Source organism: Tenebrio molitor, chromosome 5, assembly GCF_963966145.1.
Source record: "Tenebrio molitor chromosome 5, icTenMoli1.1, whole genome shotgun sequence".
Taxonomy (NCBI): domain Eukaryota; kingdom Metazoa; phylum Arthropoda; class Insecta; order Coleoptera; family Tenebrionidae; genus Tenebrio; species Tenebrio molitor.
In genome coordinates, this window is record NC_091050.1 from 4,188,039 (window position 1) to 4,215,600 (window position 27,562).

Genomic DNA, 27,562 nt, shown 5'->3' on the forward strand with positions numbered 1-27,562 from the left:
TTAGTACAGTTCATTTCATCCTTTCACCCAATTAAAAAAACAAGATCGATAAATAAAAAAAGTTATATTGCACATCGATTAATTACTTGTTCCTTATTCTCATGTCGTTTTATTTGTTATACAGTATGATCAACAAAAAAAATATAACGGGCGGCTGTGGAAAAAAAGTTGTTTGAGGGTTTTGAGGGAATTTTAAGAATACAAAATATACATAATATTCTATTTTCCAAGTTGGAACAAAGAAAGTGACTGAATTCATCATAGACAACCTTCTTTTTTTTGTGTTTCAGGAAAAACTCGTATTTGACTTTTCTAATTCTCTCTTCATTGTCATTATTGGTATGTTTGAAGCTAGCCACCCTTTATTACTTTTTTTGATTGATCATATTGTATGTAAAGACCAGTACTGCAATTTTGAAAACAAAAAATGGTGATCAAAATTATTCATTTCTGATTAGTCATCTCATCTCATCATCATAAAATAAAAATTTGTGTATTTCTTTCTTTTATAATCAAATTCATTCTTTTGTTGTATCGTGCAAAATTTAAAAATATAGTAATTGGCAGTTATTTTCCGACCACATTATTGTAATTTAGTAAAGCACTAAAATTAGATACAGTTAACAGGAGATTCCATCTAAAGTCTCGTAACAAAGGAACCGTTACGAATTTTTTATTAATAGCTTTAGACTTCATTTTCTAAAGAGTAGACTTAAATTTAAACCTTCAAATACATTTCTTATAATTTATTCTATTTTTTAAATAGGTAGGTATGTGCCATTACATTTTTTTATTTGAGAAGGTGCTGGTTATCGTAAGTACATGCGATCTTAAGTTGAGGCTTGTCTAAAATACTGACTAAAACAAAGATTGTACACACAAATGTTTGGTCGATATTATGTTTTATTGATTACTGATTAAGATTACGCATCTAGGGACAGCCAAATGTTGACTCGATTTAGTCGATGTCAATAAACCTTGTATTAAATTTAATTTGACATTCTCCAAATTAATGTCACAAATTTCAAAGAAGTAAAATTAAGAATTTTGCAAAAAATGAAAACAATCCTCAAAAGAATATTAGTAATATAATAACACTTCATTGGATATAAAGTCCATTCAAAAATCAAAAAACCACCACCTGTTGCTTTAGATCGGTAAAATTTTAAAAACCCTAGGTAGATATTTTTTCATACTATGTTGGTAACTATAAATTATGACATTTATTTGATTTAAAATAAAATTCAATTGCTTTGAATTCCGTTCATATTGTTTTATTAGCAGCACGTGTCATTTATTTATTGATTCTTATTATTTTTACTTAAACATGCCTAGAAAAACAAGACATTTAATAAACACTTAACCTCAAAATTATAATTCTCACCAAATTTTACACTAAACAGCGTTGCCGATAGTAATTATCGAGGAAAATGCGACATTGGTGGTTTTTTGATTTTTGAATGGACTTTACGTAAATCGCCTTTTTGCTCGATGACATAATTATTCCCTGTAATCGTCTGACTTTCAGTTTCATAAAACTAACACCATGACCTTTCCCAAGAAAGAATTGCATTGTCATCAATCTGAGATGAGACTGCACCCATCTTTTTTTGTTTTTAAGTAACATCAAAAGTTTTTGCATTTACATACTTCTACGTTCTGAAATTTGAATTCTCCTGTCTCTCTGCTCTAATGACTAAAACTTTTCTAAATGGGATAAAACGGAAAAAGAATTATAACCAAATAACTTAAATCTTCTGATTTGTATTGAAAACAAATTTGAAAAAGAATCACTTCATCATTTTAAATAACATGGGCCACTAATGTTGAAAAACTTATTCTACTTTATTTATTCATAAAGTTGGTATGGTACAAGCCAAGACATTTTTTTGAAATGATGCATTATGTACCGAGCGATCATTTAAAAAATAAATCGAGTTTGCTTTGGAGCCTATGCTATAGCATGGGTTGCCATAGGTAACACGCCGACTCGATTTATTTTTTAATTGATCCCACCGTATTATGATTATTAATATATGCATATTTGGTGGATGCGCCGGAACAATTTCATATTCTGCAACATTTTTTTAAAGTATGTACCACCTATAACTGATATATTAATAAGTAAATTATTTAGGCTAATGCTACTTTTATAGCCCGTTGTTTTTATATACAAAACTTGGAATTAAGCAAAAAAAAACTTTCACTAAAAAACGGAAAATCTTAATTATTTGCCTCCCAAGTTCCTCACTAAAATGTTGTTTTTTTTTCATCTTGGCTAAAGAGATCCTCTCGTTTTAAAAATTAAAAAAATATTAAAAAAGTAATTTTGTTGAAAAAGTGATAAAAGTAATAGTAGTCACTTCCCCTAAATCTACAATTGGATAGTATGACTGGTGTGAATAAATTAATGATTGATAGCAACAAAAACTTGTTAATTTTCTTCCCTGAATCTGAAAATTTTAAAACCGGGAACGTGAAGTACATGTGAAATTTATTACAAGTTCATTAATAAAATTACCACGTTCGAAAATCAATCAACATTAATTTATTGATGTATTAACAATTAATCCTCTAAAAGGATAATTACTGAAAATAATAAAGTGATTACTATGAACTAACGGTAAGTTAATTATTATCTATTTTTACTTAATTTACTCCATTTAAACTACATTCACTACCACTGCAGTCTAAATAGTTCTTCGCGCTCCAATAAGAAATTAAGTGAGAATTAGAAAAGCTCTACTCCATGCATAAACTTAGCAAAACTGTATAGATTATTCATGAGCAATTTGTTCCGATGATTCTTGTAATTCCGATTGTATCTACGGTTTACAGTAGCGGACACGTTCTTGAAGTGCATAATTGCATAATTGCCCCCGAAGAACATGATTTGCACTTTTCGAATAAATCCTCCAAGAACGGCCAGTGCTCTCTATACGCACCACACTAGTGCTCGACACTTTCGAAACCCGTTTAACATAATGCATTTTGTATGTTCTTTTTCGCGAATCTACGAATCCGATGCACCACGATGTGAGTGGAACACCAACGGGAGAGTGCCTGGACAGCTGACGTAAAATATCGTGGGGAAGAGCACTGACCCCACCTTGGCGAAACAGTGGTCGTCTCCAGCGAAACCAAACTACAACATACTGACTGTTAATTCACTCGCGAGCATTCACCAGGTCGGTCTTTCATGTAAAAGCGCACCGTACATGCAATAATTTCGTTACAAACAACTCGGTAATCTCTATTTCGCGCTTTCATTATATTTCAACACCTATCGCGGTTCCTAACAATTTCATTTATGATCTCATTGAACATGTTTTAAATACGATTTGTAGCTTTCGAAAGTTTTTATTTTTACAAAATACATGTATTAATTATTTAAGTAAAATATAAGTGTTGTGAGATGTTTTTTATTTTTGTCATCGCTGCTGTTTTTAGCGTAACCAACGCGGAAGATTCTGGTAAGTTACACCGTACTGCTGCACATAAAATCAAATAATCCGCCGCACACGTTAATGTAAATTCTTATAAGTAGTTAAGTAGTGAAGAACTTCATAATTTTGTTTTATCCAATTTGTTGTAGTTTATTTATAACTAAGTTTTTATAAGAAAAATATAGTACGGCTACATGATTTTTTTTTAAATGAATAGGTAGATAAAAAACTCGATCTAATTTATTGTTTATTCCTATATAGAACTGATACACCATTTCCTTAGCTCTTTTCTTCGAAACTTTTAATAATGAGGTTAAATTTAAAACTGTTACTACATCCGGTGTGAACAAATGTGCATTCCACACAAAGGAAGATTAATAAATATACAAATGTTCATATTAACATTTAAGTAAAATTGAGAGAATGATAATGAATCATCAGTTGAGTTGAAAGATATAACTGGATAAACTGAATCTTTAAAGAAACTTAAAAAAAAAATGTTTCTAAATTTTCAAAAGTACGCTTATTAATGTCTGTCACAATATTTATTTTTTATTAAAAAATCTGATTTTATCTTTGTTAGTAAAGTAGGTTTTCAAAGTTTGACATACATAATAATATGTAAATATTTTAATTTAATTAAGCAAATTAAAGTGCAAAGTAATTTTATCCATATACGAAATTACATAATTAATTAACAGAATTAACAATTAACAAAAACAGTCACGCCTAATATTGTTTTATGATATAATGATAATTAATAAATATTCATTATTTGGTGTTGTTATTGTAATTATCGTTGTAGATTTCTTAATTTGTTTACACTTAGTTTTTATAAGAACTGTTAATGTTCTATTCTAATTTGTTAATTGATAAAATAAAAAATAAAGAACTTTGACTGTCACATTATTTTTTATCAATGTAAAATTTTTGAAGTGTTCGATTATAATTAAGTATGTAAATTTACCTACTCGTTTCAAGTTTTTGTGTGTTTTTTTCAAGTATTCCGTGAGATAGGCTCTTGTACTGTTTTTCTAAGTACCAATAAAATGGATATAAGTAATTGCACGATTGCGGTCGTTGCAATAATTGTAATAATCAATGGTTGCAATTAATTAATGTATTTTCATAGTAATTACTTAATTACATACTATGAAAATACAGTGTACGTTGTATGTATTTTTAAACTTTAATAGATAGAACATACTTTTGCCAGCATTAAAGGTGGTGTTATTACTACTTTAGTAGTCAATTTTCATTTTAACTGCTTTTATGATAAATACTATTAAAGCTAAACAAAATTTAGCAAATGGTAAAAACAATTTAAGAAATTCTTGTAGCTGAGCTGGAAATGTCACCATAACCACAACGTCCTAAAAGTAATTACAGTTTTTCCCATCATTTCCAAATTTATTTACCAAGGTAATTAATTATTTTAACAATGGAGTAAATAAAACCACTGAACCATTATTGCATATGCCCGTGGAAGGCCACCGATGAGTGAGATTGTTATACAAAACCTACCACGGCTGTTAATAACTGTTTCTAACATTGCTAACGGGAGAACATGAAAAAAGGACCATTATCTAATGTGTATTATCCGTTATAATGAAAGCTGATAAGCGTTACATATTTCTCCAATCGTCTCAACACGGGAACGGAAGTTTTATTCGAAATACTTAATTGTTTGTCACCACTATTTGTCCCTGGACAGAATGCTATCGTTCACACCATATGACTGACGCAGCCTTAATTACTTACTTAACGTTTCAACGCCGACACCATAACGGCTTAAAACATTCAGGAACAATTAATAGAAATTATCCTGACCAGGTCACCTTATTCACTTTTAGAGTTGACAAAAAAATGGAACCATGACGGAAGCATTCGTTACAGCACCTCCACTATTTTAACTACCGAAATCAAATTAATTTTTTACAGGCATCAAAAACCTCTCCGGTGAACCGGATTACAGACAAGTACGGCTCCATTGGGAAGTCGACGATGATTCACAATCCGACTTTCAAATCAGATACTGCGAACTCCAAACGTGGGGGGCGCAGAGGTGTAGAACCCAATCGGTAACAGGATCTGAAGAAAATGATGTGGAGGATGACGCAAAGATTTACACTGCTGATGTAAAGGGGCTCAGGATGGCCACCACTTACTCCTTCGAGGTCAGGAATGGGAAGGAACAAGGAGAACGTGAAGACAGAGCAGAAGGCGATGACAAAAACCAAAATATTATTGTGATACCTACCAAAGGATGTATGTTGTGTTTTTATTCAATTTACCTTAAATTAGGTACTTTAAACAATCAAATCAAAAAGGGGTATTGTTTTCAAAACGAAATCCGTTGATAAATCAAAAAGTCAGAATCTTACAACACATTCAATTAGCAAATGTCAGTATCTTGTTGAAACAGAATGAATATTCAGTCTCACTAGGTTAATTGTTTAGAATGATTTTGTAACGGATCTTCTAAGATACTCGAGAACTGGACTGCAAATTGCATGTTTGTCTTCACGATGACAAATAGGTGGAATTGCAGAAACGTTTTAATGACTCCATGTAATCAAGTGTTATCAACAATGCCGATAAATGTATGCACGGAACTGTTCTTCAGTATTGAGTCGGAATAACAGAATTTTTTCTTCATTAGTGTTCCACTGAACAGTTACATTAAAGATGTGATTACGTTAATCATGTAAACTGCCCAAGGTTTTCCGTAGCAACAACAACGCCAGGCAAAGAAATAAAATGACTTGTCTAATTCAATTAATAATTTCACACAATGCAATCAAAACATTTAATAAGACATCCACGTTGTGAATGAATAATAATAGTTATTTAAATGAAAGAACCTTTCGGTTTCCAGTTTGGTATTTAAAACGCAATTATAAAGTTACCTATCGGTGACTGACATCTTTCTTCGAAAGAGTCATTAAAATTCCTATTATGAACGTAATAAAAAAATGTAATGCGCTGAATTTCCTGCAGTTTCAGCCAAGGCAACGCAGTGCCTTCCTCATGCCAGTGAAATCGAAGTATCAACAGGTCCTTATTTTGGAGGGCGGATTGCCGTGGAGGCAGCAGACGGGGAACGTTGCGCCATAGACGGTGAAGCGAAAAGCCCCCGAGACACTTACACCCTAAGAATCAATCACACGGAATGTGGAAGTCAAGTTAACGAAACCACCGTCGCTACTTTCGTCTTGGTCCAAGAAAACTTGCCAATTTTGACACACAGTACCAGGAGATTTTTAGTGTTGTGCTCGTACCAACCAGAAACACTCACGGTACGTGCAGGAATAAATCTACCAACGGGACACTCTGGACGAGGACAAGCCCACATGGCCCCAGTACCTTATGAAGACGACAACACTTTAGGACGAAGAGGACGCAATTTTAGATCTGGAAGACTATTACAAAAACCAGAAGCGTTAGGTGAGTGTAAAACCAGTATTCGTGCGTGTTGCAATTTACTCTAGACAAACTCTTGTGCTCTGTTTTTACCGTTGGATCGACAATTAGGTAGAGAAAATTTCGTGACTGACTTACTTATCTTCTGGATTGTCGCGAGAAAGTTTCATAAATATGGTCACAGTCCAGTTGTTTTAAAACGAAAAGGCAGTGAATCATAAATGTGTTAAACATTATGCTAAATTATGCTTCATAAATACGTACGTGGAAAGAAAGAAAGTGTACACCAATGAAGGAATGCAAGTTTCTCTGTGCGAGTAGGAAACCAGTTCAATAGATGTGCGCATCATTCGTAATAATTATACCTAATTGAATAAAAAGGAAGTGGAATAAGTAGGTTTTGCTACAGCACAACGTAATTGCATTTCTAGTTAACCTATTTTGATAATTTATAAAGAAAATTCTTACAATAAGAAAAAAGCTCGGTATACGAAAATCAAAGAATTAATATTTTATTGCAATCATATTTTCGGTGCACCTTCATGATAGATTTGAGTTGTTGATAAATTACTTAAAAACAATACGTTTGTTATCAAGATTGGATTAAAATGAAATTCATTTGGCACTGTCCCAGGTAATTTGTTTTTTTTAACAAAAAATAAAAGAACAAATAACAAATTTGCTTTGTTTTTTTGTCTAATAGCACACATGCCAAATGCGCCTGTAATTATTCTTTTTTTTTGCAGAAGAAACCAAATAATAACGAGACAAATTCAGTGCTGTAATACCAGTACAATTTAGATTTTCAAGGTAGATAATTTTCAATGTCAAACATCAAATGCCAAACACCAAATCACGCCTAAATCACGCAAAACAATAACTTCAAATTGAACTTTCAAATGTTCCACTGTAACATTTATATTACCAACCACCATAAAATTCCCCCAATTTTAAAACAGCGATTTTTCATTTAAAAGGGGCATAAAAAAGCACAAAATAGAAAAAACAGTCTATGGTATCTCGTTTATAAGGCATTTTGTAGTACTTACTCCTTCATGGCACTCCTCGCAAGTTCGTCGTGCCCTAAACGCCTGCGTGCTACAATAGTAAAGGGTGTTTTTTAAATTTGGGGTCGAAGTTGGATTTGAAGAGCCGCTTGTGAATGAACCACTCATCTTAAAAACACTGATTTTTCAAATTTCAGATTAAAAACACAAACAACGCAAAAAGCGAAGTTAGATTTAAACAGCTGATCCGCGACCTGTAATCCGTGGTGCGTTCACAATCAACTCGTCAACGCCTACTTTGAGGATAAATTTAAATGATTAAATGAACACCCGATATTATTTGTTTCGTATTGATTACCTTAGTTAGTTATAGTGTTGACGGCTCTAATGACCACATAATGATCTCACTATTCTAACATTTCTTTTAGTGAAAGAAGAAACCATTTCCACAGAGTCCCTTTCCAAAACCAACGCAGTTCCTGTCATAGTAATAGCGATGTTGTCGATTGCTGGCGTTATCGGAATTATCGCTATAGCTCTAAAAATCACCAACAAAAGATTGACTGAAGAATTCGATGACGTATCAATTGCATCAGAAGTCTCAACTAGCAGTTGTAGTACGACACCAGATTTAGAAGCCGCTTGCCAAGACCACCCTCATTCTCAAGTAAAACATGTCTAGCATGTGATATGTCAACTGGGTTAAGAGGTGGAAACATGTGATTTGAAGGCATCAAATGAAACAATTTTATCGAATTAATTTATTTCTCTATTTCTGGGGTATCTGTTAACACAATTGCGTATCCATCCATATACTAGGTGTTCGCATTATTTCTTCCCCCCCAAAAAAAAAAAATAGACATGAAGAACACCGTGTATAGTACGCAATTGGCTTTTATTTATTTTTATTTCTTATGTAAAACAAATAAGTAAACATTTTTCTAAACATATATGTGTTTTTTTTATTAAATTACATTCAGTCCAACATGACAATTTTCTTCTCGAAATGAAGTTCAGGATTGGGAAATACGAAATTTGTCATATTTTCATTAAGTTCTTCAAGAGCTAGTTGTGCCTGCAACCTCATAACGTCGTCCTTGTCGTTGTAATAGATCTCTTTGAGAGTCCTGTAAATGGGCAGAATATCTTCTTTTAGGAAAGCTAACATTTCACTTTGAAGGCCCACAAATAGCTGTCTTATAACTGTAACTGCCGCGCGTCGAACCTCTACGGCTTTATCTGTGGTAATTATGGCATAAACACAAACCAAAACCTGAGGATTATAATATGATAATTAGAATTCTGAGCAGATAAAAGCTTTCCGCTATACATTTCACACCCAGCTCACGGGTCTCTAAAACTGTTCTTTTCGTGGGAGATTCTACGTACCTCAGTCACTATAGTTCCCAGTTTGTAATTTAAAACTCTACACACTTCGCCCAAATTAGATAAACTAGATGCTCTTATTAAATTATCCTCGTCTTTCGTCCCAAACAAGAATGTGTTTAATAAAATAGCTTTGTACTTTAAAGCCATTTCGCCTAAAATTTAAGTCATTAAAACATCTCTATCTCTAAACAAAATACAACAAAATTATGGAAGAAGAGCTAGAACAATTATTGCGTTTTCACAACCGCAAAGCAATGTTACTGGTGCTAAGGTAGGTAACATTGGAAGCTTAGTGAGCTAATCGTTTTTTACTCAAACGAAAGTAATCCGATAGTAATCGGTAACGAAACCGGTAATTTTTTTATGAATCTTGCACTTGCAATTCTAACCACAATTTACTACTTTTTTATGTTATTGAAAATATGAATTACATATTTATATAATTTAACAAACTCGAATAATATTCGTTTGATTGTGTCGGTCGTCACTTATTTTTAGAAAACATCCGCAGATTAATAACTACCAATTGTCATTTGAATTGTAATAAACTAGGAATTTAATTAAATCAATGCCGTTGTCGAAAAGAGACAGGAAACCAATGTGTTACATGACAAAAGAAAAGCTCAAGAAGTCTTTAACAAATGCCAAATGAATCGAGTATTTATTGTCACTTGTGTGTTTATTTAACCTATTCCTGTTGTCATAAATTATTGTAAGAGACTTAAAATTTGCCCGTTACTGTTATTAGACTTCGTCAATAAGTCTCAATAAAATGCAGTGACGATAGCATTTCTAAATATATTGTAATAACGGTATCTAAAATAATTTACGTCCTGTAATATCAATTGGACAGTTAGGTACATGTAATAATGCTCTAACACACTTTGACCTTTATTTGCATTTATCCGGAACAGTTAAATTTCACTGATGTACGACGACTCACCCAATGTATTTACAACTCTCACTAACACCTCGCCTAATTTCATACGTGTTTCCTGATGGTGTTCGTCATTTTTTTTACTGAAATCTACAAACTCATCACACAAAGTTTCTAAGATGATGTCTGGAAAAAGATCAGCTAATGCTGCCAGTCCGTGAACGGCATTTAAATAGATAAAAGAATCCTCATCTTTTAAATGCAACTAAAACATAACGATAAAATATAAAAAGATTTTGTGTTCGTCGTATATACCTGGAATAAATTTAGCAAATACTGTTTCCTTTCAACTGCTTGTTTGTCCTTCTTTTCTACTAATTTAGACAAAACAAGTAGACCGTGTCCTCTAACGGGAAGAAGAGGGTCATACACATCCTCCAAAGCTTTATCAAATTCCGTTTTTTCATCATGTGACTTTTCCGAACTGTATTCTCTTTCATTATTTAACAACGTCACGATTTTGTGACAAAGACATTTTAATTCAACGTCTGTTGTTTTAGTAGCCAATGTGGAAAGATGTTTTGTTAAAATCTGATATTTCGTTAAAGCACTTGCCGAGGAGTTGGATATTAAATTATCCAAAATCATTGCAATTACAAAAACTAACTCAAAGTCGTTAGTCTCAGCTGATAAAACCTTATCAATATATTCAATAATATCATCAGGTCGTTCCTTCAGAGAACGTTGGACATCTTTGTCTTCGGATAATTGGGACAAAAGCTTGTGGGTTGCCAAAAGCCGTTCCAGAACGGTATTGGTTGCATGATCTTCAGTATCTAATAATTCTTTACTGTTAGAATTTGTCGGAAAATATTTTTTTTTGTCTGTTATACACTTTAGAAGATATCCAAACAAAATAATTTTTTGTTCAGTGTTGAGCAAATTAAACACTGCATCAATAACATCCGACGTCGCATAAATAATAGAATGTTCACTATGTTTCACGACGATACTTTTATCAACCTCTATGATCACGTCGTTTCTAAATTGTGGGACATCGGTAACGGTAAAATCGAATAAAAAGTTGTCCAATAATTGATATATTTCTACAGTTGTGCAGCTCTGCAAATATTTAACTAGAAGTTCCTTTAGTTCTTTGTTCGTCGTTTCAAACTTCGATTTCACAGTTAAGTGATAGAAATGAAATATAACATTTATTAATGTCTTTAACAGCTTTGAAGGTAAGCACGGCAAACTAACTGAATTATCGACAAAACATCCGTGAATTAAGCGCACAGTTTGTTTTATGTCATCCGTTACCTCATCGTCGTCACGAAACTGGTGTTCCTTATAAGCAAAATATAATAAAGGAGTCATTATTCTTTGAAGAAAAACCGCCTCGCACATTTCTTTGTCTTCGAAATATAGACATTTCGTGCAAGACACAACCACCCGTTCAAAAACAGGCAAATCACGATTTGTTGTTTTTGCCAAACTCAACACTTGTGCACAAATATTCTCCTGGAAATCGGAAAACTTTCGGCAAGTCATGATGAGTTTTGTTAAAATGTCCAGAATTTTCCAAGTTTTAGTTGTATCGTCATCGGTGCCATCCAACATTGCCAAAGCTATGTGCTGAACACCTTTCTTCGACCTCATTATCCTAGTCAGATTATTTGAAATTGACTTTTTAAACCAAATTGGCGCATTGGATTGAAATAACGCCATAATTTCTTTAACGAAAATTGTTGGATGAATACGTCTACTCAAGTCGTCTAAAATCTCTCTGAATAGCTGTTGATCATTGAGTAACTTCTCGTACGTTGATTCCGTCATAACAAATTTATCTTGAGGGTCCGACTTAGACGGTTTTTTCAGTGGACCGTAAGCTATTTGTAAAACTGCAACCAGCATACCTTGCAAACAATGTGGTAATATTAACATTCTTAAATTTGAATATTTTATGATGTTGCATAATCCATAAGTGGTACATTTTAACACATTGTAGTTGTAAATTATGTGGACTTCTTCCGTGCTTTTATTCGAATCTTCAACAAGTACTCGATGTGGTAAATTCGACTGTATTTTTTTTAAGATGCCGTGCACCATTAAACTTCCTAAAGCAGTTTTTGCACATTTTCCGTCTTGGACGCTTAGCACCTCGATTTCTGATTTAGACAATTCTGCATTTAATAATTCGAGGATGTAGAAATTTAAACAAATGTACTTCCATTCAAAAGTTTGTTTACTACTATCAAATATTGAGTGGATTGATGAAATATGCTTTACAATATCATCGTGACTACACTCCAAAAGGGTAGCAATGCCTTCATATTTTCTTCTGAACAACTCCTCAAGTTGTATTTCATCACCTAGAAAATAATGATGTACGTATGTACTTAATTATGTTCAGTTTTTCAACGCGTTTACAGTGGCTTAAATACTTTCTACATATGTACTAGGTACCTATTTCACGAGTGATAATGAGCCCGACGGAATTGAAAATGCAACTCACAATACATTTTCAAAGCTACCGTGGATATTTGTTCTTTTATTTAAAAAACATAGTTAGCTGTGCAGTTTCGTAAATTTTGACATAAACGTCATTCGCTTGGTTATATGAAATTGTGAAAAAATGAAGAGTTTTGGGGAAAATGTTTATTGTCTACATCTACAACAACGCACAACGGCAGAAGCATTTTTATTACATTCGCCAAAAATCAGGATCGTGTCTGTTTTCTCATCGTTCGAATACATTTTAATCGTCGTATTTTAACTTTTTGGTAAATGTCAGTTGTCACAAATAAAATGATTGGAGGCAAAGCCATCGTGGACTCATAATTTCATTTTAAAGCTATACGATATTTAAAATGGCCACGTTAACTTTGGAAATGTATTGTGGGTTGCAGTTTCAATTCCGCCGGGCTCATATCACTCGTGAAATACCCCGTATAATTATGTGAATTACGTGACTAAAGTCTTTTAAATGTTACGCCACTGGCTCTTGCGTTTCTGTATCTAACTAAACTAACTATGACGACTAGACACGGAGCTATGGTCTGGGGGTATGTGCTGGAATTTGCCAACTAAGGGCGTCCGGACTGTAAATTTAACGTAGTGTTTCTCCATCCAAACATAGGCAACCAACATAACAAAATATTTTTATTATCATTTCACAGTGATTTTTTTATCAAAATACGATACCTAAACCAAACTCATTAAATACAACGGATGAAGTTTTTCAAGTCTTTTTCATATAAAGAAATAATAATTTCATATAAAAAACAATGCCATCAGGAGCAATAAAAACGAAAGTGACTAAATGATATAAAAAAAATTAACCCAAACTAGTAGTTTGTTTGATTTTTTTTTGTAGTTATAATCTCATTAAATACGAGTATGAAACTTATAAAACATAATGGTAAAATTTCTATCTGCATTCTGCACGAGTAATTTGATTGTTTTAAGGACCATTTTCATTGCTTCATTAAATTTCAGTCAGACCCTATGTATTTACATAGAATCAAAATTAAATTAAAACATATTTTCAAACATTACATTTAACGCAGTGTTGTGTATAAACATGCCTTATTCCTAAACGTACCCTTCACCGTTGATTAAAAACAAAATGTAAGGTTATGTCATACTAAGAACATAAAATTTTTTACCTGGAAGACTGTTAAGTTCATACAATAAATTCACTAATCTGGATTTATCCATGATTTAATATTATTTTCACAATACTAAAAAATTATTACATCAAACATAACTACTTGAACACAACCCACCATACTTCACTATACAGTATGACCACAGATTTGTGACTGCACAATCAACTGTTAGTCTTCAATCTTGGTACACATACCTGCCAACAACTGTATATCAATACAACCCCACATTTGTTATTTAATGTTATGATTCATATACATTTTAAATTTCACAAAATATTCATTTCATAAAAATAATATATAATTGTTTTAAGCATCATTTAATCCCAAAACAATTTAAAATATCAAGATTTATTGAAACAGAGGGCTTAAAAAGGATTAAAATAAAAAATCATTTTGCTTTAATAATGGATTACATTACAATCTAAAGTTGAATCACTCCTTGAAATTGAGGCTCAAAATGTAATGCCTCCACGTAAAGCTAAAACTAAATGTAACACTGATCCACCCTGAACCTTGTAATCTTGCGCAGTCTTTTCATCATTCCTGAAACAAAAAAATTAAAGGTAATAAATCTCTACATTGCACTTTTTTAAATTTAATACATGCAACTTTAGAATTTCTTTTCAAATATTAAAAAAACATAATTATATAAGTCATAATGACATTCTTACATCTGTTTTCCTGAAAATATTAATCTTTGTTGCTGTGGTGGTATACCCTCTTTTTCTTCAACTCTTTCTTTGATCCTTTCTACTTTATCTGTTGGTTCTATATCAATTTCTATCTCTTTACCTGTTAAAGTCTACAAAAACGTTAACTTGTATACTTATAGTTTTATAAATGCTTATTAAAACGTAAATTAACTAAAAAAAATCTTAACCTATGAATTACTTACCTTAACTTTGATTAACATTTTTTACGAAAGTTTAGTAAAATAACCAAAGACTACAGTATCCACCACGGATTAATATATATGTATATTTAATAACGTTTGATATATATTAATTTTGTAATTTAGCGTAAAAATTTAGCAACTGTCACTTTTGGCAATGGTATTACCGGCAAGAAGTCAGCCGCATTACAGATTCCGTTTATAGCAACTATGATTCCACAAACTAAAGATGCGTTTAAATACGACGAACGTAAACGTTATACGTAACGTACGTATAGAGCTAATAACACACGAAGGTGTCTCAAAGATCGCTCGCTATAAATATAGTTTTATACGCAAATAAATAAATATTTATAGGTATTTCAATATTTTGGATATTTAAAATAACTGCGAATAAGGACTTGCTCATGTAGTTTCCGGAACAAATAAAAGTGTGAATTAATAAAAATTGCTGCAAACATTTATTCTTACATTTATTTATAATTAAATAACAATTATTATAGAATGGTAATATCAATATAATCATTCATATGTAACTAAGTGTAATATTACAAAACACTGGCTTTGGAAGACAAAATACTAAATAAAAATATACACATTTAACAACATATTACAATAACTAGTAGCTAAAAATACTGTTTTCTGTGGACATCCTTGGGAAGTACAATAATTTTGAGTATACCCATGTCAAATATTACTAAAAATACTACAAAATATATTTTATATGAGCATTTGTTTTGAACATTAGCCTTCTTGTTGATAGTTTTGGTGTAAATAATTAGGCATAAAATAACAAAAAAAAAACTTTCATTTTGTCCCACGAAAAAGAGAAAATTGATGACAAAACAAGTTAGATATAAAAAATAATCGACAACCACATGCAATATTGATTGATTCATAGTAAATAACGGCAGTAACATACAATTGGAAAAGAAGAAAGCCTTAACACACAGGTGTTTTTAAATAGTAGTAAAATGTCATCAATTAAGGGTACCACCTTAATTATTCAAATCGGTATGTACGTAGGTACTTTCGTAGAATTCCATTATAATGATCCAAACTTGAATTAATTTTTAATAGATATCTTGCTAAATACATAGAGAGCAAGACTTTTGATACATTTTCAATAATTCTCATTCGAACTTGGCTGCACATATTAATCTGCAACCATCTTTAATCGATAAACTAAAAGTTATCTTATACTGTTCGAATGGATATTTGAAAATGTAGCTAAATGAGACAATATAAGAGTAAGTGTACACAGACTGATCATAAAATACATATCTATTCTGAACATTCAGATAACACTGTTAAAACGGAACGGATTCGATAATTCTTTGGCAAGTTTGAAAATTAACCGTCTGCTAAACTGGGGGTAACCCAGCCATACTTGTCATGTGTTTTAACAAGGGATCTGAAACTTTCCTCTGCCGTCCTTCTACTGAACACTTTTTGACCCTTGTTCTTTCTCTGAATCCGTCCCTGACCTTTAACAACACTGGCGGCAAATTGCATGATAACAGCTTCAACCGTGTAAGCACTCGCCCATCCCCTTGGAGTCAGTAATTCCATGCAAATCGCGCCACCCTCCATGACAAATCCCTTCTCTATTCTCGGAGAAATGACTCTCATAAATGGGGGTGCAAAAGGAAAATTTTCAGGAAAAATTAAATGTAACAAAATATGAGTTATCCCCAATTCTTTCATATCATTACCTAAATCACTTTCCGAGTCTAATTTAAACACTTTCACATGCCACTCGAATAAATTATCGTCAACTAACTCGACGCTGAACACTGGGTCCGTTTTAGAGCCTTGAAGCCTTTGAAGATCGCGGTACTCCTTCATCAGTCTACGAGCGCGAACCGTCTTGTGGGAAGTTCCCTCGTCGCCTTTCTTTCCTTTGTTAGCTGTGAATCCCGGACTTAAGGTAGTACTTTGAGGAGCTGCTGGAGAAACAGAATCACGGCAACCCCGCAAGAGGCGGCGTGCAGGAGATCCAGAACCGGAAGGAGTAGGTTTGCTGGGACCCTCGCCTTCTTTATTAGAAGATTTGAAAAGTTTGCGAAACATCGCAGTTACTTTCTCTTTCGATCGACTGCTCATGTTGACGACGTTCAAAGAAATTCGCGATGATTACTACAATTAAAACTGCAGCAGTCAACTAGTACCTGTAATCAGACAAAAATCAGTTATATCGTAACCACCTAATATTCTTCAATGACACTAACTTGTTTAGGCGTTCGTTTATCGATGCACTTATGTATTATGTTAAAAGAACCAATAGTTTAAACAGTAAATAATTTAGTAATTACGTAGGATACACTGCGTCAACATTTCCTTGAATTATGATAAGAAATTCTTTGTTAAGAAAACAATTTATTATACATATACGAAAATGCAGGAGATGTAATTATTATTAACGCAACGGTAAGTAAGTACCTAATTTAATTTTGTGATACTTGTTTTTGTTTCTTTTTTTAATAAACTATTGAAAGTCGATTATATAATGCAAATGGGAGAATCTGTAAAAATAAAAATAACTAGAACTACACATTTCTCTGTCACATCGCTGTCCTACGTAGACGAACTCGGTAGTAGGTACTAAATCCTGTTCAAATTAATTTATAAAATAAAAAAAAAGTTTTAAATAAATGCAATTATGAATTCTCTTTACCGCAATGTTAGAGAAAAAAATGTCTTAGAAGATATATGTTCTTTATTCGCAGGAGAAAAATTTAAAAAAAATTATATAAAGAAAAAGTCTTATACAATAATTTGTAGTGTTTCATTATGATAGAAAATAGTTAAAAAATGAGATCTTAACTTCATTCATTTTTGAACAATATCCTTTATAATAAATATTAGAGATGAAAATCGTATGTTATACGTTTGTTAAAAATGTCACATCAACACAACAAAATGCTATAGATATGGCATACAGTATCCTTTTTGAGACAAAACTTACTTTTCACACTTCAAAGATAATAAGAAGTACTTTTAGACTTGACTGTCTTTCTTATTTTAAATTATAATTTTAGTTAGCATTTGCTAGCATCCTAAAAGTACCTACGTCAATCATTTTGTTAACAGCTAAAGAATCCAAAAGTACGTGTGAAATTCATGAGGTTACGTGTAGAAATCAGTCTGAATTAGTCAAATAAATTCTCACTCAAGGTGAAGGATTTTAACAAATTACCATGAATTTACATAAATTGATCTAATCGTCATCGTTTAGCACAACTACAATAACATAGCTGAGGACATGAGCTCCGAAAAATTTTAACAAAAAAGTCAAACGTATTTGCAGCTATAATACACATCTATTTAAAGCTAAGTTATGTACATTGTGCTTCGAAAACAAACTGAAATCTACCAAAACTCATTCAAACGTACAGCTTTTAAACAACTGAAATTATCAACCACATTTTATCATTAATTTTATGACTAATTTGATGATAACCATTACTTTTAATATGTGTGTTACGCGTATTACGGGTCAACATGTAGAATTTATCTGTGATTTAAAAAATGAAAATATATATTGACAAATTATACCTATATCATATCAAAAACAAAAATGTGTATTTGTATCAGAATACACATTAAAAAAATTTTTTTCAACACTGTCAGAATTTAAGAAATTTCTCCTGTGTGAACGGATTTTGATAAATGTCACAACTTGTCAAAACGAAACGTCAAGCTAAGTTTAAAGCGATTTGGAGCCTTTAAAGGGCTCGTAGAACAAAAAACATTGTATTCAACTCGTTCGAGTGTAAATTGGGCTCTTATTTGGCACTCGCGTTTTAAACTGGCCCACTCATGCCAAAAAAAGCCCAGTTTACACTCTTTCAGTTTTAATTGAACAAAATTTAAATGCAGATTGTTAATATGACAACGTCTTGGGGCCATTGTGAATATAGCAGCAATTACGAGAGAGTTTCTTGTACCTCAATATTTTAGTATTCCGATGTAATTGATTCGCAAGAAGTTTAATCAATGAAAGGTTTTTGTTGGCATTTTCGTAAAGTGTCACTTTTGCTGGCGAGTCTGTAGAGATTGATCACTAGAGACGCGTCACGAAAATCATTTTTTCTTTCGCTGAAGGCTTGCGTCGAAAATGTCAGACTTTAACTTTGTCAATTGAATTACAAAATGTCGTGTGTTTTTGCGTTTAAAGAAAAATAACATCACCATCAAATGCATCTTCTGTGTACCTACTGGTATCATTTGCTGTGAAAATATAGCACGTGGGCTTTAAAAATACGATTGTAATAATCGTAATTAAAACTTAGATGACAATGTTCGCTATCAGATAAACTAATTAAGAAAAAAAAAAGATAAACTAATTAGTCGATAAATAAAACGAGAAATACATCAATTTTGATTCTTAGTTGATATTATTGTGACTATATTCAAACTCAATATTGTCTGCTAATTTTTGACAACATATTTGTGGTGTGCAAGATGTTTTTATTGACGACACCTAAATGGATAATAATGTATAACGAATAACTTTTAACTACAGCTAATTTTAGACAAGCGACCTTTAAAGTACATGACTGCATGCAATCCACGGGATAATCACGTTATCACAGCAACTACGGCCAAACAAAATATCCTCGATTCACAACAATTTTCAAATACACCTATTGTGGTGTCAGTTCACTGGATCTAAATGCATCGGCATTGCACATGCACATCTCTAATTGAACATTGATCTGTCAACATTCAATGACACCCGGAAAATGTTTTTCTTTCATTGTATATTCGATGAACCGACGTCATTCACTCGCCCTTGGTTAGATATTCATACATTTTCGCGCGTTCCAAAATTAATGGAGCAAGATTTCTGGTGATAACATAATAACATGCCATAACTGAACAAATATTGATTAAATGCCACCCACAACACCCTGTGTTTGGGGCTTAGTAAGTAGAGGTATTTTTTATTCGGCGACGTTAAGTCCCGACCTTGTTGCCGCCCCTATGTGCCAGCAAAATAACATGTCTGAAAGAGTTTAAAAAACATTTTGTATGGCATAAGCTGAAAGATAATTGCATGTAATAAATACAGCTGTTTGATATTTCACTTTAATTTGGGTAACTATTGTCGTTTTTAGTATTACACAGTTCAGGTGAATAAAATAGGATGATATTACGGCGACGTATGTTATTTCTGTAACGACTTATTGATCTCAAATTTAGCTGATGAAAATTGCGAAAACTTGAACGAAATGAATATTTGCTTTGCAGATAATTACCAAATAAATGATTCAAAAGAATCGTCTTTCACTCCCATCATATTAATATTAGAATAAATCATCGATACTGGATATTTCTAGATTATCCATATTAAATTTAAGAGTTTACAAACAATAACAAACGCAAAATTTCTACTCTGGTGCACGAGTATAAAAATGTTTGAAACAAGTATCACAAATATAGAGCAACGAGATTAATTTTGGCCCAAAAGGGTAAAAATACTTTATATTGTCTTATGTGGATCAGAGCACGTATTTTCGAGCTTAAAACGTAAAATTCTGTGGTGAAAGTAAATACGTAGATTACGCAAAGCCATCCCAACAAAAAACTCTCCTTCATAAAGCCGCAATTATAGCTATTTATTTAAAATAATTTTACGTAAATATAGTTCAGTCTTGGTTCAGTTCAATTTTATTCTAGTGCTTGACAAAAATATTATTCAAAATATTAGAAAGCATATTTATTTTAGCTTTTAAATACAAATCAAGTGATAACCACATCAACATCTAATCATAAAAAACTTAGCTCAAAAATACATAATTATTTAGAAAATGATCGTCATAGATATATTTTTTTTAAGTTAAATGCTCGACGTTCAAATTTTATTCGACACCCTATGGAGACATGTGGGGTGCGCGAAAATCTTGTTTCTTTAAATTAATTTTCAATTTTGACAGCCAGCGTTAGATTTTTATACACCTATACATATTTTGTAATCGATAATATTATAAACTACCTACTATATTTAGAAGGGTTTAGCATGACTGATCAAATTAATCAGTGTAGTCGATAACATAAAAAGTTTACAAATTTGAAATTGTAAAAATATTTAAAATTATCTACTCGAAAGTTTGGGTAAATATTTCGTAGCAAAAGTTTTTATAAAAACAGGACACGAAATAATTATCCAATTACGTCGTTCGACTAAAGTAATTATTGTCAAAAAGCTGGCTCTAGATCATATTTAATAAAGTTACTGAGGTGCTGGAAAACAAACTGACTCGTACATAATCATCAACGTGGTTGTAAATTACATTGTGTGTTGTTATCTTTAAAATTTATCAACAACAAAGTTCTTTACAATATCGGGAAAAAATTTACAAGTCATTAAATTAGATATGTGGAACAGTTCCAAAAGAAAGATTCCGCAACCTGCACCGTGTTTTTGTAAACGAATAAAATGAGCAGAAAGAGAAACTGAACATAATAATTTGTCAAAGGCAAGAATAAAAAACCGCTACGGCTGCTGAAAATATAAAAAGTTATTACGATACAAAAATATGTGAAAAGACAAGTTTACTAATTATTTATAGATTCTCAAGATCTCAAATCGTGGGAGTTGTAAATAAACAAATAGAGATTAATTTGACAAGCAAAAAATTACGGTGTGTTCGAGTTCAATTAATTAAACAAATGTAAACCAAAAATTAATTAGAGTTAAAACATCATCAATTAAATACCTGACACTTGCATCACGTTGCGTCTTCTGAATCTTTACATGGTTTTAATTCATCCGCAATGTATTCAAATGAAAAAAACTTCCGAAATTCCGAATAACACAATACCGCCTCTTTCGGCAACAACCAAAACAAAAGTCTAACATATGAATAAAACCGAATGTTTTTATTTTGTAATTACGTGCGTAAATAATCGTAGAATGTACACTTACCCAAAAAAATCCAAGAACCCATTGATAAAAATAAGATAAGAAAGATGTTGCTACAGGCTCTAGCTGACCCTTGATGATAAACTGGCAGCGATGATGCACAAGCGACTTGATTTGGCGCACTAAGTCGGATCGATGCCCGACGCCTAACAAAACCGGCGTCCAAGATGGCAAAGAAGACAATACTGTCAGCTGAGTTCGCTTGTTTTGCTAACCACACCTTGGGGACGCTCAACTCATGCTTATAATGTTAATGACACGCTTGTTTGTGTCGTTAGAGTGTCAGGTTTTCGTTTTATTCTTGCTTTTCTTTTGTGCATGTTGTTCTCGTTGCTTCCAGATTCGACACATGATAATTTCACTTGTGTGGGCGTTCACGAGAACCGACCCTTAAAGACGGATATGTTATTTGTGATTCTTTACATTAGGAAAATCTATGAGTGGGCGACTTTTGGAACTTTTACAGACGAATATTCGATAAATAGATGACGTCATTTCCACTGGTCAATATAGAGAGTAACAGATTCAAATCTTGTCAAATATAATTTATTTTTTCAATATTTACACGATATCAAAAATTACATCATTCATATAATAACTATCAAAAACTGAAGACCCAATTTGGCAAACATGCTACCGTACTTTAAAGAATCATAATGGAATAAAAATATGGAAAGATTTATTTAACTCCTAGATTTCTTTGGTTGAAAAGCTATTACAAGTATTCTCGGTTTTGTAATTCACGCAGTTTAGTGCAATTAGGTTTAACCAATTAAACAACCTATTTAAATATTTCTCTTACTAAAAAAGCCTGTATTTTAGGATTTAGCATTACGTATTTTATTATTTTAAAGCAGCGAGTAAAAGCTAACAATTGCTAATTTTTTTTAAGTTGAAACAAGTTTATATAACAATGTTTTTTTCTTAACCCAAGTGGTAAGAAATGATCCTCGTCTCTTGTTTCCTAGTTTTATTTTGTGTTGTTTTTTCTAACTGCACTATACTGATGACTTGTGCATTACTGAAATAAACTAACTAAATTCACTTGGAAAATTCATTAAATTATCCAATTAGTTTGTAAATTATTCACAATGCAAGTAAAATGCATTCTCCAATGTACCTAAGAGTTGCCGACCAATTGGCCAAACATTAGTTGACTAATAAATAAAATGAATCAAACCGAATTATACTACGGTGCTTATAAATACAATTCTCATTTTAAAATAATTTTAAGACTAGCAACAGATAAAATTAAATGGAATCACAGAATCCTATAGCACACATTAATATGTACAAAAAGTTACATAAAAATTGGAAATGTGAAGTAGAAAGGAAGAACATTTGGGAATTAAATGTCGCGTAGCACAAAACCCTTTGATATATAAAATAGAATCTAAATCATCTTCGCCAATAATTTCCGAGGACAAATCTTTAGCTTTTTCATAAATAATCACGTAATTCAAAAAAGAAAGCCGTTTATAAAAATAGTGTACATTTTAATTTAAAAAAAAAGCTGAACAATTATTAAATTCTGCATTTAAACAAGAACCAACTATTTTATATTTTACATATTATTTATGTCTTTAAACAAAGAAATAAAATCCGGTTATTTAGAATGTTAAAAAAGCAGTATTTTGTTTGAATTTTTCAGACGCTATTAATTTATCCATTATCTACTCAACTATTGTTTCTGTTTATTTGCATTAAAACAAATATTTACTGACGTTCCACGTTTCTGTACTATAAATATGAAGCAATTTGTAAAAACATAGGTAATACAAAAAGAAGATGTATGACTTAGCTGCATCTAGATACTACAATAATTGTTACAATCGGTAAACTGAAATCTGTATATTTCGAATGTGCATCAACTGATTATTATCTATCAGTCTATCACCATGCAGAGCAACACATGTTTTAAAATTCAAAAAGATAATTCAAACATATAAATATGTTATGCATAAATTACATAAATATAAATTACAAATATTTAAACGGTTTAACAATGATTAATATTATAGAAATAAAAAATTATAATAATTATTCGAAACTTGTTAAACAAGACTATATTTTAACATGCAAAACATCTCAAACGTTACACTTTACAAAAAAAATAAATAAAAACACGCGCTTCGATTTTTCATTCATTTTTAACACTTTTTGTAGTTTTCTACAAGGTACAATGTGAATTTTCTTCCATTATTATTAATTTTAACACATTTGTATTTTTATTGTAGGTATGTATTTGTATTATCAATTTTAAAAAATACAAAATTAGAATGCTCTTTGAGAAAATAATATCACATAATCTGAACTTTGATATATTGCATCTTCTAACTATATCTTTCAGTTAAATAAAAAATATGTAGGGGTAACACTTTGGAACTGTTATCGTATTGTTTACAAGGTTAGATACGAATACAATGGAAACGAAAATGTTTAAAAATTTGAAATTTGTTGGCCTAGAAAAGCAAATTAAAGTATACGTCATAACGTGTGCCTGTGAATTAGCATACTAACTTTACGTTTAGCTTGTTTCTTATAAGAAAAATGTGAAGCTCGATTTTTAAAACCACCGTTACAGTTGTCCCCACAATTATTTGTTGAATCCTCAATCTCAATATTAACGTCGACTTTATTACTATTGTTACAGGAGCCACCTACCAAACCTAGGTTCTCATTGTGTACGTCGGCATCAACCACTTGAAGATTACTTTGCAATTCTTTTACTGAACCGATCTTACTAGAGTCACTATTGTTTATTATTCTATCGTTGTGGCAATTCTTCGTAAGCTTAGACAAATCGTCTACGTTATTGCTATTGCTTTCAGTTTTTTTGCTGACAGAATTGACGTATTCGTTTAACTCTTCTGAATTATCATTAACTTTACTCGCATCCTTGTTTTGGTTTGTTCCTTCGTCGTGAGTCCATATAATAACCACTCAATCTCCTCGATGCAACCGTACGCGTTGAGGATCGGTATTTCCTCTATATATGTAAACTTGCAACAAAATTAACACGTCCACAGCCACTTGCACTGATCCGCAGATCCAAAACTGAACGGGAGCTTCACGGAACAAAAAATATAAAGTTTTAAAAATATCACCGCAAGTCCACATTAACACCATACTAAGGCTAAAATTAACTTGCATTAAAATTTATTCCCCGACTAAACAGCAACTTACCTCATTCCCTCTGTGGATTTATTTTTACAATTTTTTACTAATTGAGGAGTTCCCAGCATAGCTTCGGTGAAAACCGCCAGGAATCCCATGATTTCAACAAAAATAAACTTGTCTATAAACACGTACATTAATATCGATGACAGGATTGTAAACACCAACATGCAGTCTATGTACGATTGGAAATCGTTCCAATTCCAAAAGAACTTAATATCGAAATCTGAAAAAAATATGTTTCACCATCCATAGTTGGTACGAACGAAATGATTAACATGCTAATGCGTCACTGATTTAGTTTTATTAAAGTTTGAAGTCTATCGCATAAATAAATTAAGGATTTCAATGTTGTAATTTGATGTTTCTATTTTTCAGCTACATGTGGTTTAGATAATGTTTCACTCACAATTTATATCAATTTCTATTAATATGTAGCTCATTTGCTACTACCGTGTTTAAAACGTTTAAGTTAGAAATTTCAACTCATTTTTCTCTATATACTAGATAATTCAATAAAATGTATGATCTGATTCATATCAAAACTATAAAAAATTTGCCTGATTTTACCCAAATTTCGTATGTACTACATATTTTGATATAAAATTTCACTGAATAATTCAAATGTTTGAAAGCAAAACAGTTCGTCATTCCATGAATACATCGATTGAGCTTAATCTATTTTATAATTAGGTGATATTTTACTTCACTAGATGTCATACATATAAGTAACGGTAAGTAAATATTGTTTTCTATTTTGCGTTCGTAACAGCGCTGTTACGATACCAAAAGCAGTATCGTATTTTTTTCTAACAGCTGAAAGCGGTTCTATAATAACGATAGTACAATTTACGTAACCGTAATGTTACGCGCGAATATCCCAAAATCGATAAGTGTTTCAATTGTTTTTTGCCAACCATCTTTTGATTTAAAAACGGCTCAAAAGGTGCAAAATAGAAAAAAACAGTATTAAAAAACTGGTTTCATAAGGCGTTTATTCCATTCGTCCTTTATAAAACCCGCGGTCTGCGAGTCGTTTTATAAACTTGGACTCATGCAATAAACACTTCCTTATGAAACTCGTTTTTTAATATACAATTACTACAAGAAATTTGATATAGACATTGCACGATTAAAAAAGTCATGGTTTTTATTTTTATACTTGTAAATTATAAGAAGTTAGTGTAAATGTTATAATTATTTCAGTCATGTTTAATAAAATAACATCGCACACGTGTGATACTCGGCAACCGTTGGCTAAGCAAAAAAATGGCTTAGCTGATTAATCGCATTTTTAAATTAATAAAATAGGATAATTAGAATTATGTATTATCACTTATCAGGATTTGTTTCAAAGAAACTAACAGACTTCAAACGCTAACAAAATGAATGTATTTCACCAAAGTTTAGAGATTGATCTTAAACAAACGAACTGTTGTGGGTCGTCAAACTAAATAAAATGATAAACAAGCAGTAGACTTTAAGATATCCAAGCACTAATATCGTTTAACTTTTGATTATACTGTTTAATACTGATGACCTTTGCGAGGCGATAAGGAGTAATTGTTAATGTTAAATATGGATATAATGATGGAAATAGAAAAGATAAATCATGCTGACTAAAATATTGCCACCAAAAGTTATATTTATTTGAAGATGTATAACAAACATTATGCAAATATGTATAATAAATGATTAAATTGTAACTTTTGATAAATTACCTACTTCATGAATTACTTACTCACTTCAGTAAATAATTTCATGGAAGATATTAAATTTGACATTGGCAATATTTTTAATCACTGTTAGTACTGAAAATCAAAGCAAGGCGTGCAAGCAAATTACCACAAATATTGTGAGAAGAGCGAGGAGGCTTAGATTTTAACAATCTGACGACTTCACTGGGTTTAGCTGTCAAAATAAAAATTCATAATACATATATCAATTGTATGCATTAACTAAAATAAGAGTTTTTACAATGTTACTGGAAAAAAGCAAAATATGTAACAGTATCATAAGAATATTAGCAAAAATAATTAAGGTATTGGATAGTTTTACCATATTTGCTTATGATCGTGATTAATGGATCACGTTTCCGTGTCATAAAAAAGCTAATTAGCTCAGATTTAAATAGATATTATTGATTTTATTTCTAAAAATAACACAAAATCCATACCTGTAAAAATCCTCTGCCTAGCTTGCAGTAACTGATTTCTGTTCCTAACTCGAACACACAGATGTATCATAATAAACATGGTTATATTCATTATTATGCTTTGTATTAAAAGTGGATATTCAAAATGTTTGCCGAACCTATGAAGAAACTTCTTCACACTCCCGGTTCTACACCAAAGTAATATTACTTACCAAAACATAATTCGTAAAGTGTTTGCTACTAATAGAGCTAAACAAACCAGGAGCGAAAATCCTTCAGCATCTTGAGTTTTTTTTATTTGTCTATATTGAGGAATATAGGGGATGACACCCCCAATAATCATAGCACCGGCGCTTACCCACCCTACAACTGTGCCTACTGTAAGGGACAGTTCGTCCGATATCACCCAATCCATGTTTCTAACTACTTGAAGACTCAACCAACTTTATTACTTGCTGTTTCCCATTTTAATGAATATTGTGTTCACTCAACTGTCAAATGTCAACTAAAATTGAAATGTCAAGTTAAGTGGTCTGTGTCAAAGGTAACGCGCCGGCGCATCAGAAGTGAACATTAACTCCTATATTGCATATA

The 27,562-nt window shown here is 31.7% G+C and overlaps 5 protein-coding genes across 8 annotated transcripts; 1 reads left to right on the top strand and 4 right to left on the bottom strand.

The window, feature by feature from the left end:
* The first annotated feature begins 3,134 nt into the window (after positions 1 to 3,134).
* On the top strand, positions 3,135 to 8,826 carry LOC138132064 (uncharacterized). Its single transcript, XM_069049396.1, has 4 exons — positions 3,135 to 3,473; positions 5,388 to 5,714; positions 6,447 to 6,893; positions 8,305 to 8,826. Exons 1-4 carry the CDS (start codon positions 3,416 to 3,418, stop codon positions 8,556 to 8,558), a joined length of 1,086 nt encoding a protein of 361 aa, XP_068905497.1. The 5' UTR covers positions 3,135 to 3,415; the 3' UTR covers positions 8,559 to 8,826.
* On the bottom strand, positions 8,753 to 14,043 carry Tango6 (transport and golgi organization 6). Its single transcript, XM_069049389.1, has 5 exons — positions 13,811 to 14,043; positions 10,458 to 12,514; positions 10,209 to 10,407; positions 9,266 to 9,417; positions 8,753 to 9,149 (listed from the first exon to the last, which is right to left on the bottom strand). Exons 1-5 carry the CDS (start codon positions 13,860 to 13,862, stop codon positions 8,853 to 8,855), a joined length of 2,757 nt encoding a protein of 918 aa, XP_068905490.1. The 5' UTR covers positions 13,863 to 14,043; the 3' UTR covers positions 8,753 to 8,852.
* A 151-nt stretch (positions 14,044 to 14,194) lies between these two features.
* On the bottom strand, positions 14,195 to 14,902 carry Nedd8 (Nedd8 ubiquitin like modifier). Its single transcript, XM_069049398.1, has 3 exons — positions 14,709 to 14,902; positions 14,485 to 14,615; positions 14,195 to 14,356 (listed from the first exon to the last, which is right to left on the bottom strand). Exons 1-3 carry the CDS (start codon positions 14,724 to 14,726, stop codon positions 14,266 to 14,268), a joined length of 240 nt encoding a protein of 79 aa, XP_068905499.1. The 5' UTR covers positions 14,727 to 14,902; the 3' UTR covers positions 14,195 to 14,265.
* Positions 14,903 to 15,143: 241 nt separating this feature from the next.
* LOC138130149 (ubiquitin-conjugating enzyme E2Q-like protein 1) lies at positions 15,144 to 22,016 on the bottom strand. 3 transcript variants are annotated; one of them, XM_069046540.1, is made up of 2 exons: positions 21,640 to 22,016; positions 15,144 to 16,876 (listed from the first exon to the last, which is right to left on the bottom strand). In XM_069046540.1, the coding sequence occupies exon 2, from the start codon at positions 16,809 to 16,811 to the stop codon at positions 16,059 to 16,061; it is 753 nt and encodes a 250-aa protein (XP_068902641.1). In that variant the 5' UTR covers positions 16,812 to 16,876; positions 21,640 to 22,016; the 3' UTR covers positions 15,144 to 16,058. The 3 variants fall into 3 exon arrangements, with proteins under 3 accessions (XP_068902641.1, XP_068902643.1, XP_068902642.1); XM_069046542.1 differs by lacking the exon at positions 21,640 to 22,016 and adding an exon at positions 21,431 to 21,614; XM_069046541.1 differs by lacking the exon at positions 21,640 to 22,016 and adding an exon at positions 16,937 to 21,393.
* A 150-nt stretch (positions 22,017 to 22,166) lies between these two features.
* LOC138130148 (solute carrier family 66 member 2) lies at positions 22,167 to 27,535 on the bottom strand. Of its 2 annotated transcripts, XM_069046538.1 has the most exons (5): positions 27,181 to 27,535; positions 26,990 to 27,126; positions 26,659 to 26,724; positions 24,823 to 25,039; positions 22,167 to 24,772 (listed from the first exon to the last, which is right to left on the bottom strand). In XM_069046538.1, the coding sequence occupies exons 1-5, from the start codon at positions 27,381 to 27,383 to the stop codon at positions 24,580 to 24,582; spliced, it is 816 nt and encodes a 271-aa protein (XP_068902639.1). In that variant the 5' UTR covers positions 27,384 to 27,535; the 3' UTR covers positions 22,167 to 24,579. The 2 variants fall into 2 exon arrangements, with proteins under 2 accessions (XP_068902639.1, XP_068902640.1); XM_069046539.1 differs by lacking the exon at positions 26,659 to 26,724.
* Positions 27,536 to 27,562: the final 27 nt, after the last annotated feature.